The sequence below is a fragment of the Cylas formicarius genome, unplaced genomic scaffold, assembly GCF_029955315.1.
Source record: "Cylas formicarius isolate icCylForm1 unplaced genomic scaffold, icCylForm1.1 PGA_scaffold_4__25_contigs__length_36172078, whole genome shotgun sequence".
NCBI classification, from domain to species: Eukaryota; Metazoa; Arthropoda; class Insecta; order Coleoptera; family Brentidae; genus Cylas; species Cylas formicarius.
The window spans coordinates 22375667-22387866 of NW_026844334.1; the positions used below are offsets into that span (position 1 = coordinate 22375667).

Consider the following 12200-nt stretch of genomic DNA (forward strand, 5'->3'; position numbering starts at 1 on the left):
CACCAATAAAAAAAACTTCAAAAAATATTGGTTAAAATGGGGACACTAGTTGGGTAAAATAATTTCCCATGCAATATTTTCCATTGACAATTGAGGCGGATTATGGAACGATAAAATTAATATTCTTATTTAGACATCAATAACAGGCACCCAGGAACTTTTGATAGTAACTTTTTTTTTAACTTTTCAAAACTTCTGGATTCTTTCTGCGTCGAAATTGCTGACGTTTCGCCAATCATCCTGTTGGCTTTTTCAGAGCTCTGAAGAAGCCAACAGGATGATTGGCGAAACGTCAGCAATTTCGACTCAGCAAAAACCGACGCAGGAGAAATCCAGAAGTTTTGTAAAAAGTAACTTTTTTTTAGTTTAGTTCAGTTTTAGTTCTGTTGTATATGAAATATTTGAAAACACCTTTCTACCATTCCGCATGGGCAAAACACCACACGCCTATTAAATTATAATTTAAAATGGCAAAAAACGAGTAACCATGTAAACCATGCAAACAAAGTAACATAGGAGTTATTTTGTCTGCTGGTATATTTCGCCAACATTTATTTTTGAAAGACTGGGAGTATCCAGGACTTTCATTCCGTTCATTTCCGTTAAAAATTTTGGTTTTCCGAACTGGATTTTCACATCGTTGAAGAATTTTTCTTCATTAATTTTTGTTTCACAGTTTACTTCGATTTGCATATATCGATCCGTGTTACACTTGATTTGCAATTTCTCAGGCTTCTGTGGCAGAACGAGAAACTAAATTTTGAGTGATTTGTTCTATAATTGCTTCTGACAGGTTCATTTTTGTAAACGGACAGTTTTCCATTCCGATGTTGTCAAATAAGTTCTCCACGCATACACCTCGGGGGTGAGGCATTTATTTATTTTACCAACCGCGTTAAAGGCCTTGTTCTTTACGAACAGGTGGATGTAAATTTGTAAAAATGTAAAAAGTTTTTCCACAGTAATTTGTATTAAATATTCAGTTCTTTAAAGTAAATTTTCGGCAAGTCCATAAAAGAAATATTATTAGTTATATTTTTAACATTAAACTTATCTTTAATTATTTTGAATGCATGAATACATAATTGATAAATGTATTTTTGTTATAAATTAACTTTGCGTTATCTATCTGGATAGGAAGTATAGGATTTACTGGTTTTGTAACTTCTACGTTTGTCGTTATTATTAGTTCGGTTAGAACTGCTGTGAATAGAAGAGTCAACATTTTAATCTTCATTGGTTTCCTGAAAGAATAGATTTTTATTAGCTTTTGGCCTCTTTGCACTACTTTTATGATAGCTTGTCTTTGATGTTATTAATTTTTTTTCCGATTGGTTTATTAACGGTATCTTTTTAAATTTAGGAAGTTCTTTGTGTCTAAATTTTGCTTTAATGAAAGGATATTTTTGATCGCTAAAATCTAGTGGTTCTTCACTATTTTCGTGTCTCTTTAAGATGTCTTCTTTCGTTTTTTCATTTAATTCCTTTATTTGTTGGTACAACTTACTTGAGTTTTCTTTGTGAGATTGAACATAAGAAGAAATGATCGCGTCTTCTAAGTTGTTAAATATCGAGTCAGTTTCAATCTATTGGATATCGTTTTTACCGTTTTTGTTTTTAATTTCGTACTCATACTCTTCAAGTTTAAGTCTCCATCTAACGAGTCGCGAATTTGTCTCTTTTAATGACAGTAGCCACTGTAGGGGTTTATGATCCCTATAAATAATGAATTTTTGTTCGAATAAATAAGGTCTATAATATTTACAGCTCCAAACAATTGCTAAGAGTTCCTTTTCAATTGTCAAGTAGTTTATCTCTGCTGGGTTCGGCGTTCTAAATACGTAGGTAGCATTTTGGGATCAAATTCCTGCGACGGCATATTTTGATGTGTCGGTTGTTAATTCAAATTTCTTTGTAAAGTCTGGATAAGATAATACTGGCTCCGAAGTAAGTACATTTTTGCACGTGTTAAAAGAATCAATGAATTCTTTTGTGTGTTTAACTTTGCTTTGGCTTACTGGTATTTTCTTTAAAGATGTTTCATGGGGATTTACAGTTAAAGTAAAGTTTGTGCCTGACTGTTTTCTATATTTGAATGCAATTTCGTTGTTAAATCCTATTAACTTTTTGTTTATTAAATCGATGTTCAGATTCATATTAATTAAATCAGTTAAGCCCATTACTCCATCAAAAAAGTCATGAAAATAATATAAGATAAACTCTATTCGATAATCGATGTTAAATTCAGAAAATGCTTGTATGCTAGCTTGAATTTTTTTTTGACTTCCTACTGCTGTCTTAATTTCATTATTTTTTATGATAAATGCAATTTGGAAAATATTTTTCAGCGATAGTTGGACGTAATATCGAGCATGAACTACCTGTGTCTATTAGCAATTTAATATTTGGTTTACGTATTTGAATATACGGTAAGGCGTGGATAGCAGAAATATTAATTTCTATTAGGGTTGGTTGTTTGTTTTCGTCATTTGGATTTTCTGTTTCGACGTTTTGTTCGATATGCGATGTATTTTCATTCTCATTTTGTTCCTAATTTTCCTCAAATTCGTTGTAATCATTATACTCGTTTTGATTGACAGAATAATTTTATCTTATCGGTCGTCTTGTAAATGAATTGTTTGTTTGTCTTGAGATACCTGACATTGGTGTCGGTTTAGGAAGTTGGTTGGGTGATATTTCATTGGGTTGGAAGATATTTCGTGGGTGTCTTTGAGGTATTTGCCTCGGTTGAATATTTATTGGTTGAGATGGAAATTGTGGTTTTTGGATTGAGCGCGATTTCGTTGTAATAATTTACATGGAAAAGTTATTCCTTATGATCTAAATTTTCTGAATTACTAATCCGCTGTAGTACACTACTCTTTAAAAGTTGTAGCCTACCACCAAAATTAACTAAATGTTAGTTTTTAAACAGTCTCGTTCTAGTTAATTCCTAAATTAAACAATCTAAATTTCTCCTATCTGCAAAGCATTGGATGGGCGCATCTTTTATGCTTAACCAATCTGTCAATTCTGATCGGTTCTGCTTTCCCTACTAGTTTGTCTATGATCTATTTACTTCCGCATCTCCCAAGCTAACGTAGGAATTTATTAATCTTTCGCACTTAGCAATAAATTTGTTTAGCGTGTCGCTATTTCCGACGTAAGGTTTTATGTTATCTACCTTAAATTTAAAAAGATTTCAATTAAATCTAGGTCCCGCACTGCACGTACTACCTGAGCTTCCTTGTTGGGTCATTGTTTTGAATTTTGTTTGTGTTTTGTTTCCTAACTTTAAAATTGAATTGAAATGTTTTTCGAGATTCGATTTGTCTTCTCTTTTTCTTAACCTAATCGCGTGCAATGCGAGCCTTTAACTATCCCTTCAAGTGACCTTATAGAGATCGGAGGGCTAAAAGGAAATGACACTTACGGTTTCGTATTTCTCCGTGTCCCTTCCAGCTCAATTTTCCAACTCGTCACATGTGGATTGTACCTTTGTAGACCGTCGTTCTGCTTCCCTTGCTACTAGTTCTGTGTGCTGAAGGATTTGAGAATCCATGTAGCGAGTGTCGAAAAGGGTCGAACTTTCCACGATTGGGGATTTCACAGAAACTCCCAGAAGATTCTGGTTAATTGTCCACTTAGAAAATCCTACTGACTGCGCCACTTAAATGTTCAAAATTCGAGAGAGCGTTTTTAAAAACAAAAAGACTGGAATAATTAAGAGCAATTTTACAATATAACGATCGAATAAATAGGGCTTTCGATGCGGTGTCAGAGAGGCGTTATCTTCGCTTAACTTTGGGCTTCGTCTGTAGTTTGGGGCATATAACTCATTGGAACTTTTTAGGCTTCATCTTATGGCCAGGTCAAAAATCCCTTACGGCGTTTCATTTTTCTCAAACTGTCATCAACATAATTTTTTCTTATGGTCGGCATATTGGATTTTTGCAGTGTTGAATGGGGCGTGTATTAATATATCACAGGTTCTATTTTTGTTCCCTAAAATTCAAAATATTGAGCAAAAACTTTATATCTAGATAGAAACGCTATCAAAGAATGGGAAATGTATTTGAACATGTATCCTGAAAGACAACTCCCTCATCGAACTTTGTTTCAACAATTGGATAGAAACCTCATAAAAAGTTCCAATGAGAACATAATTATAGGTTTTTGCTAAGTTTTAAAATAAAGACAAAAACCGAAGTTCCAAATTCTAATAACTTCTAATAACTTCAATTTCTAAACGAAACAACTTTGCCCTAAGTTAAGTCACCCTGTATCTCTTTCCATTACTGAGCTACTAATGGCGAGAGTCGAATTGGAAACATGCGGTAAATTAGCAGAAATATTTTGTTTTCTGGAGAAATTCTACTTGGTAAGAATTCCTATTGGCACATATTTTTTCGTTAGACAAATGCTGGTCTGGTCTCGAAACAAGAAAACTCTGTGAAAAGGTAAAAAGAAACAAATGCTATAAAAACTCCTTCAACTGTTCAAAAACATTTTATTTTAAACTTAATGCATCGGAAGAAATATAAGTTAAGACAAAAAATTGACACTATTATAAAAGGTACAGTCATATTATAATAACTTCGCTCTATTTTGAGACCAAACAAAAAAACAACAAAATAGTTTTATGCTACAAATCTACTCTTGTTCCACCAATCACGCGTATTCTGTAAAAATTAAGAGTATGGAAAAATGAAAACGCAAAAACTGTCCGTAAAAGTCAAGCTGCAAAGGAATCATTATAACCCCCTCCCTTATTGGCACAAATTCCCCTAATTTATCAGTAAGGAATAAAAAAAATATATTGTCCCCTACTAGCCTAGAAAAACGAAACCTGCAAAGTTGTAGTCCCAGACCAAACATAAAACCTTGTAGTTTGTAGTATTGAAGTATTTTACAAAAAATGTTCATGTTATCACAGTAAAGCAGAAGTACTTAGTTATAATCCTAGATTCCGAGGAAAAGTAAACTGGATTCCAAAAACTGAGTGCTCATATTTTATAAGGCACAATAGCAAATTAACATTTTTTTGGACCAACTTTTTGTAATCTCCCACATAATCTGTCTACATAAGAAAAGCATTGAAAGTATTCCATATTAAAAAAAAAAAGTATCTAAATAAGTCACCTCAAAAGTGAAATAAATTAAATAGGCAAATAAAAAATACAAAAGTAAACTGATAATGATTCCCCCGCATTTAAAAAAGGTCGTTACATACACACACAAACATTATCACCCTTCATCGCAGCAAACGTTACTCACAGAACAACAACACTGTACACTAGCACTGAATGGTGACGCACGGTTCGTGTATTTGTGTTAAAAAATGGTCTCTGCCGAATGGCTGTACGCACATCCATTACGGTGTGCTTTGAGGATGTCTAAAGCAAACGAACGAACGATGATAGTATCTCTCTAGGCCGTGCATTAATGCACACATATTACTGTTCGTGGGCTTAACGACGGTTGTAAGTGTGTTGGCCACCTCGGTTTGGTGGACCGCCACCCCTGAAACAAAATTTTACTCAAACACTACACACCAGCAAAAGACTTCTCTATGAAGAATTTCCCTAATTGAGTCAAAAATATGGAAAGACGTTTTTTTGAACGGATTTGGATTTTCGATCTTAAAATCAAAAGATAGTAACATTTACTATGTTGTTAAAAATTTAGCAGCACCGCCAGATCTAACCAAAGATTTGGCGGCAACATTGTGTTCCTTTCAAAATACTATCAGGGGCAACTCCACATGATGCAGAATTTTTTCTTTAATGTATAGAGAAAATGAACATGTTTCACTTTGCAATCATTTTATGTTATGTTATGTTTTTTATTGGTCTTACCACCTAAATATCTGACAAGTCAGGACCATAAAAATGGCAGCATAGACAACAACACAGTACAATACTAAAATTACGACTTAATCTACTGTTGAAGTAAACTCATATCTCATTAAACACGCTGATATTTCTGCTACCGGAGAGAGTATCTAATTTTTTGTAAAATACTCAAGCGTGCGGAAACTGTCACTTTGGTACTTTAGATAAACATCTTCAGTCACTCATACACATAATACAGAAACCCTAAATATTGCAAAATATATTATTTGTGGCCCCAATATACAAATCTAATTCGCCATGTTAAACAGCGCTGTATCAAAGCATTTATGAAGATTAAGCCAAACTCGCGTCTAAGGTTGCCCTTGGCCTCACATTATGAAAATAATTTGATTTTTTTTAAATAATATTATTGTCCCCATTTTACAAGTTTGAAAAATTCTGTTTTTTAGTTTAGTTGGCTTAACATGAACAAAATGGTGAAAAAAATCTAAAAAATAAAGATTTTTTTGATACTTTCTATCACAGAAAACATCTCACAGTTTTGTCAAAGTTACAGAAAGACATCAAATTAAATCAACTCACCGATTGTATCCTCCTTGGTTTCTATTATTAGGTCCCTGTGAACCTACCCCCCCTCCCCTATTCATGCCTCCGGGCCCGCCCATTGGGCGCCTCTGACCAACACCATCTGGTCGCCCTCCCGTCCTGTTATTATCATTTCCAATCCGTCCACCGCCACTACCACCATATGACTGCCTGTCTTTGCTATTTTTCTTCTCCTCAACGTTTAACACAATACCAGATGTGTCCTTTTTTGGGTAGTATATCGGTTTGGCAGTAAGGCACATCTGCACGCTCTGCTGGGATTCATATGTGATGAACCCGTAGTGCGGCGGAGCCCTACCAATTTGTCCCGGTTTTTGTCCACCAGGTCCTGGCTTAGTGTGCACTCTTAGATCTACAACTGTGCCAAATTCCGAAAAGATGTCGCGCAATTCTTCTTCTGTTGCTGCATGGGGTAAGTTGCCGAGGAATAGCTGATGGGCATCAGATTGTGTGGCATAGTGTGGATTTTGAGAACGCCTTCTGTCATCTGCGAATACCAAAAATGATTAAGATTTTTCAAATTCGCAAAAATAAACTCCTTTTACCATCTTCCTGAATTGAGTTTCGACCGCCCAGGCCTCGGCCACTTTGTGGCGGCCCACGTGACTGTTGTTGACCAGGTCTAGGTGGGCCCATTCTGTTCGCCCCATTTGTAGTTCCGGTGCTTGGTCTCGGACCAATACCAACATTAGGAGGCGACTGGGAGCCATAGGATGGCTGCTGTTGATAATTTGACTGTTGCTGGCTACCCGCTGAAGCTGATTTCAACAAATTCGCGTATGTCTTGGGTTCATTGGAAGCTAATGACAATATATGAGAATATAGAGGCAAAAGTTAAAATAAAAACAATAGACAATTTACTTGGTTCCACTTGGATATCCTGATCTGGTTCCACATCGCCAGCATCTCCATATCCTTCATCTAGAGGTTCCTCTAGAATTTCCTCATTATCTTGAATCTGCTCTTCAACTGCTATGGATGGGTTCATAGGGGGTTGACCACTATATTCTTGTTGGGGGATAACTTGCGGAATGGGGCCTGCCAAATTATGGGGCTGAACTGTAGTGGGAGCCATGTGAGCAGGCAAAGGTTGTCCTGAAAAACAATGATAGTACATACAGTGAGGTCCAAGCTACTTACAATAAGTGGGAAAACATCTGATTTAAAAAACCAGGTTTGGATTCAATTATGCACCAAGATGCTACTCATGTGCCAGGAAGTCTACATGACGAATGAAAATTCGGTCCACAAATATGTGAATTACAATCTGTACAAGTTTACAAAATTGCCAAAAATTAATCAAAAAAAATTTCAAACAATTAGCATTATTGCGTTAGATCGATAATAAGCTCAAATATTGTCTAGTCGCATTTGCAACTATGAGTGTTGGAGACAGTGTACTCTGACTGATAAATCCATCATGTATTTTTCTCCATGTTACAGTTGCTTGTCAGGTGAGTTCAGCAAGTGCTATTAAAAACAAACAGTATCACTCTTAATTTTCTGAACTTTATATAAAGTATTATATACACTTCCAGAAGAGAAGGCATCTTCTCTAACAAGATTTCAACTTCATAACATAACATTTCAATAATATTTAATGTGTAACGCAGTGTTCTAACCTAATTTATTAAAATAGGGTTTTTATGAAAGCCAATAACTCTAATAAAATTTATAATTTATTGCTTCATCTTAAAAAAAATAGAAAGAAATGCTTTTACCCAAAAGTTTGCAAATGGGCATTAAGTTATAATAAAAACCAAACAAAGACTACATTATAGTACAAAAGTAACTATACTATAACTATACAATCTACATAATTACTTATTGATGAAGGAAGTATTCATTTCCTATTGAATTTTATCCAATTTATTTTTAATGTATTTTAGGAAGTTTATATAAACATAAATATTTGAAAGAAAACCTGGCAACGTTGGAAAATTTTGAGTGGAAGAACCGTGCGTGATAAGAACCAGAACAAAGTAAGTATCAAATGAACAGACTTTTTTTAGAATCTATTGCTGTAAAATTGTTGAAAATTTGCTTCTTTTTTATGCTCACTATAATTTTGTAACACACTGATACAACACACATTGTTATTTATCGATAACAAAAGGACATAATTCACAGTAAATTTGTATATTTATTGACGCTAATTTTCTTATCAATAACCCTCCTACTGCCATCTAACTACTCCGAACTATATTTTCTAAAGCCTATTTTAAATTCTTTTAACCATTTTACAATTTTACAAGAAATTGCTTTACTTTCATATACAAATATTTTGACAATTGGTTTACTTTATGAAATTAACTAACCATCCTAACTTAGTAAACTGCAGTCAAATTATTGATTAAAGTGGTACTAGCAGAAAAACAAAGTCTAAAAGTCTATTTTTTAAATAAACTTCCACAGGCTACTGTGGATTCCTCCTGGGTCGGTTGTTGTTGAGTTGAACTTGCGAATGTTTCGCCCGTCATCCTTAACTTAACTAATCAGCTTAACTGAAACTGTAACCAGTTTCAGTCAAACTCTGAAGAAGCCAACAGGATGATTGGCGAAACGTCAGCAACTTTGACTCAGCAAAAACCGCCGCATGAGGAATCCAGAAGCTTTCTAAAAGTCTATTATGATTTTTTTTTTCCTTCAACCAAAAATAATATAGTTATGACCCAATTTCACTTTGTTTCACTTGTGTTTTAAACAGCTGCGATATAAACATACATATTTTTTTAATATCACAACATATTCTTACTACACATTTCAACAAGCAAGGGAGTTGCAGACTGACCTGTCATTGCTATGACACCCTGTATTTAGAACAATAAAGGGTTCCTTCACTTACCTTGTAAAATACCCATATCTTCTGGATGTCCATTCAAAGCTGAGGTTGGCATAGATTGGGGTGGCTGCTGAGGAGGTGCTTGGGCCATAATATGTGGAGGAGGTTGGTGATGGGAAGTAGGGGCCGCAGCAGCTTGAATGGGTTGATGGTGTGGAGCCAACTGAGCTGGAGGAGGAACAGGAGCCACTGCTGGTGGCGCAGTACTTCCATAATATGTTGGCAATATGGGAGCAGCGCCAGTCGGGGATGGTTGAGTGCCAACAAGGGGTTGTTGCACATCAACAGGTGGGCGGTCAGAAACCGCAGGTTGAGTCTGAGGTTCATCTTCTGGTTCAGACCGTCCATCAGTATCACATTCCTCATCAGAAATAATCTCGTCCTAGCGCAAAAAAAAAATATCATTGGTAAATTTTGCATTTACATGAAAGTCATGAAAATATGAAATACCTGATATCTGAAAATATCATTATGAACGTAATACTTTTTTGGACTCTGAGAAGCCAACACAAAAGTCTGGGTAAATCTACGCATCGGTTGACCTCCATTGGAGAGTTCACCAGTAACCTGAACCACCACTCCACTTCCCAGAGTCGATTGAGAGTCAACCTAAACAAATTTTATAGACATTTTACAAACGATATACATGCAAAATTAATTATCTGTTTATAACAGTATCAAAATCCTAGTCACTTTTTTATTTTTCCATAAAATTCTTACTTGAGTTATTTTGGCATGGCAGTCCTGGAAATTAAGCTGTTGAATTTTTTGATGGATTTGTTTTTGGCCTACGACGGGCGCAGTTTCACGGTTTGGGGGATCTAATCCTCCATGCACAAAAGATGACTGGTGGTTGTAGAATCTAAAATAAATTGTTTAAAAAATTATTCCCTACCCTAGCAAGACTCTCAACGAATGTCATCAAAGCGTTAAGTTATATAGTTGGTTGTCTGTGGTGTGGATATTAATTTTTGTTCTTGTTAGGTATGTAAAAGTTGATTGTTTAAAGTTATTTATTTTAATAATTTAATACACAATATGGAGTTGTAAACATAAAATATTTGGCTATATATTTATTACAAAGTGCGGGTCCGTGCCTTACATTCCGAATAGGATAGTTTTGGTTAGTTGATTTAACTCCAATATCTATATAAAAGTAACATATTAGAATAAACTCTCTGTCAAGCATTAACAATAACAAAAAACAAACAATGTTAGCTAATAAAATCTTACTGATAATAACCATGAAACAAGTTAAACAATCCTAAGATTTCTATGACTAATCAGAGCATAGAGCCATTTCATCGCAGCTGAAACTAGGTTTGATCTAATGCCAAGATGTGATGGCTCCAAAAAGTTTAAGCAATTGTGATAAGTGCTTTACGAATGACCAAAAATTTCAAATATTTCTGATGTGCTTATAAAAGCAAATTAAAGTTTACTTAAGGCTTATTGTACAAAACAAATATGTCTCTGCAGCGCGATGTGCTGTATACCTGCTCGACAGCATTTCCTACAAATGATAAATCTACTTACAGCAAAAACTGGTAAAACGGTAAGTATGGAGGATTTAAATAACTATGAACTTTTTCAGCGCAAGTGATCATTTGGAAATGTTTAAATAAGAGTTGTAAGAATCCACCAATGCTTCATAAAAAAAACCTTTTATAATAGTTAAAATAGCAAAGTTTCGTTTGCGTTTTATTTGCTTTTCATTTTTGAAATTTTTGTTAAAATTTGGGTTTACTACGATAGCTTGGAAAACATTCAGCTTCTTAGAGGTAGTCTTCAGGTCTTTTGAATTGCATTTTTAAAGATTTATGTGGTTTTGTTTTGAATCTTTTGAAACGGGCTTCTGGTGGTAATAATTGCTGAGGTTGTGGATACTATAATTCAATTATTTTATTTTATGTTTCATAAATTTTTGTCTGGAAATTTAAAATGTCTTCTTGTGGAAAGTGAGTAGGTATCTAACTTAAAATCATGTGGTATTTTTAAAACCACAAATAAGCATTGGGGATGGTAAGTGAATGTATTGACAAGGGAAGGTTCTCTTAACTTTTAAATTATACACAAATGCCTGTTGAGGAATATTTTACCTATGTAAATGATTAGGAGCTTTATTCAAGAGAGTATAATACTGCCTCACAAACTCTCTTCCTACGCTTTGAGGAGATGGGGGAGCCTCCATTACCATTCCTATAGATTTCCAAAATGTAATGTGGAGAGTGCTCTGAAGACGAGGGGTGGTTAACCTGCAAATAAAGTAACGCAATCCATTTACAAAACGAAAACCGTCGTTCAAATTTATCTATTTGAGAATGAGGTGTATCATTATTAAACTATTTAAAACGAATATATCCATAAGTTTTTCTAGTGTTGTACAGTACAAACAAAGACATTTTGCGCAAAATCGCACGTGTTGTTAAGAATACAAAATATGGACAAACATGGCTACAAAAACAACGCCGAAACTAGCAATAAATGTTATATTCCGCAAATTTTACAAATAAGTTTCGAAATTAATTGAGATCGTTCCATTTCTGCCTAATTTATATGGAACTGCTATCCATGGCGATCAGACAACCGGCTCGTAAAAGTCCTATTAAATTACTTTTTTTTAATATTTTCTTACCTTACTGGACCAACAGGGATCGGCGGAATTAAGGTTTTTCCAGTTAGAACGTCAGTAGCTCAACAGGGATGCTTTGCAAAATTTAAACGATTCGCCGAAAGAAATCGCACACTTCAGGGTGTAAACTTGGAGAAAATTGGCATTGGCAAGTTTAGCTTGTTGGTTATCATTTTATCCTCAGAACGGCGCTGTTCAAGGTCGTTACTTTATTCTCGAACCCAAACCCTATTTGGTGAATTGCCATGCGCAAACGGATGTGACG

The 12200-nt window shown here is 34.8% G+C and overlaps 1 protein-coding gene across 1 annotated transcript; it reads right to left on the bottom strand.

Moving 5' to 3' along the window:
- Positions 1-4494: 4494 nt before the first annotated feature.
- LOC132701189 (ras GTPase-activating protein-binding protein 2) lies at positions 4495-12098 on the bottom strand. The gene is made up of 9 exons (XM_060668922.1): positions 11939-12098; positions 11403-11558; positions 10024-10165; positions 9754-9912; positions 9307-9685; positions 7323-7556; positions 7007-7261; positions 6438-6948; positions 4495-5523 (listed from the first exon to the last, which is right to left on the bottom strand). Exons 2-9 carry the CDS (start codon positions 11498-11500, stop codon positions 5472-5474), a joined length of 1830 nt encoding a protein of 609 aa, XP_060524905.1. The 5' UTR covers positions 11501-11558; positions 11939-12098; the 3' UTR covers positions 4495-5471.
- Between the last annotated feature and the right edge of the window lie 102 nt (positions 12099-12200).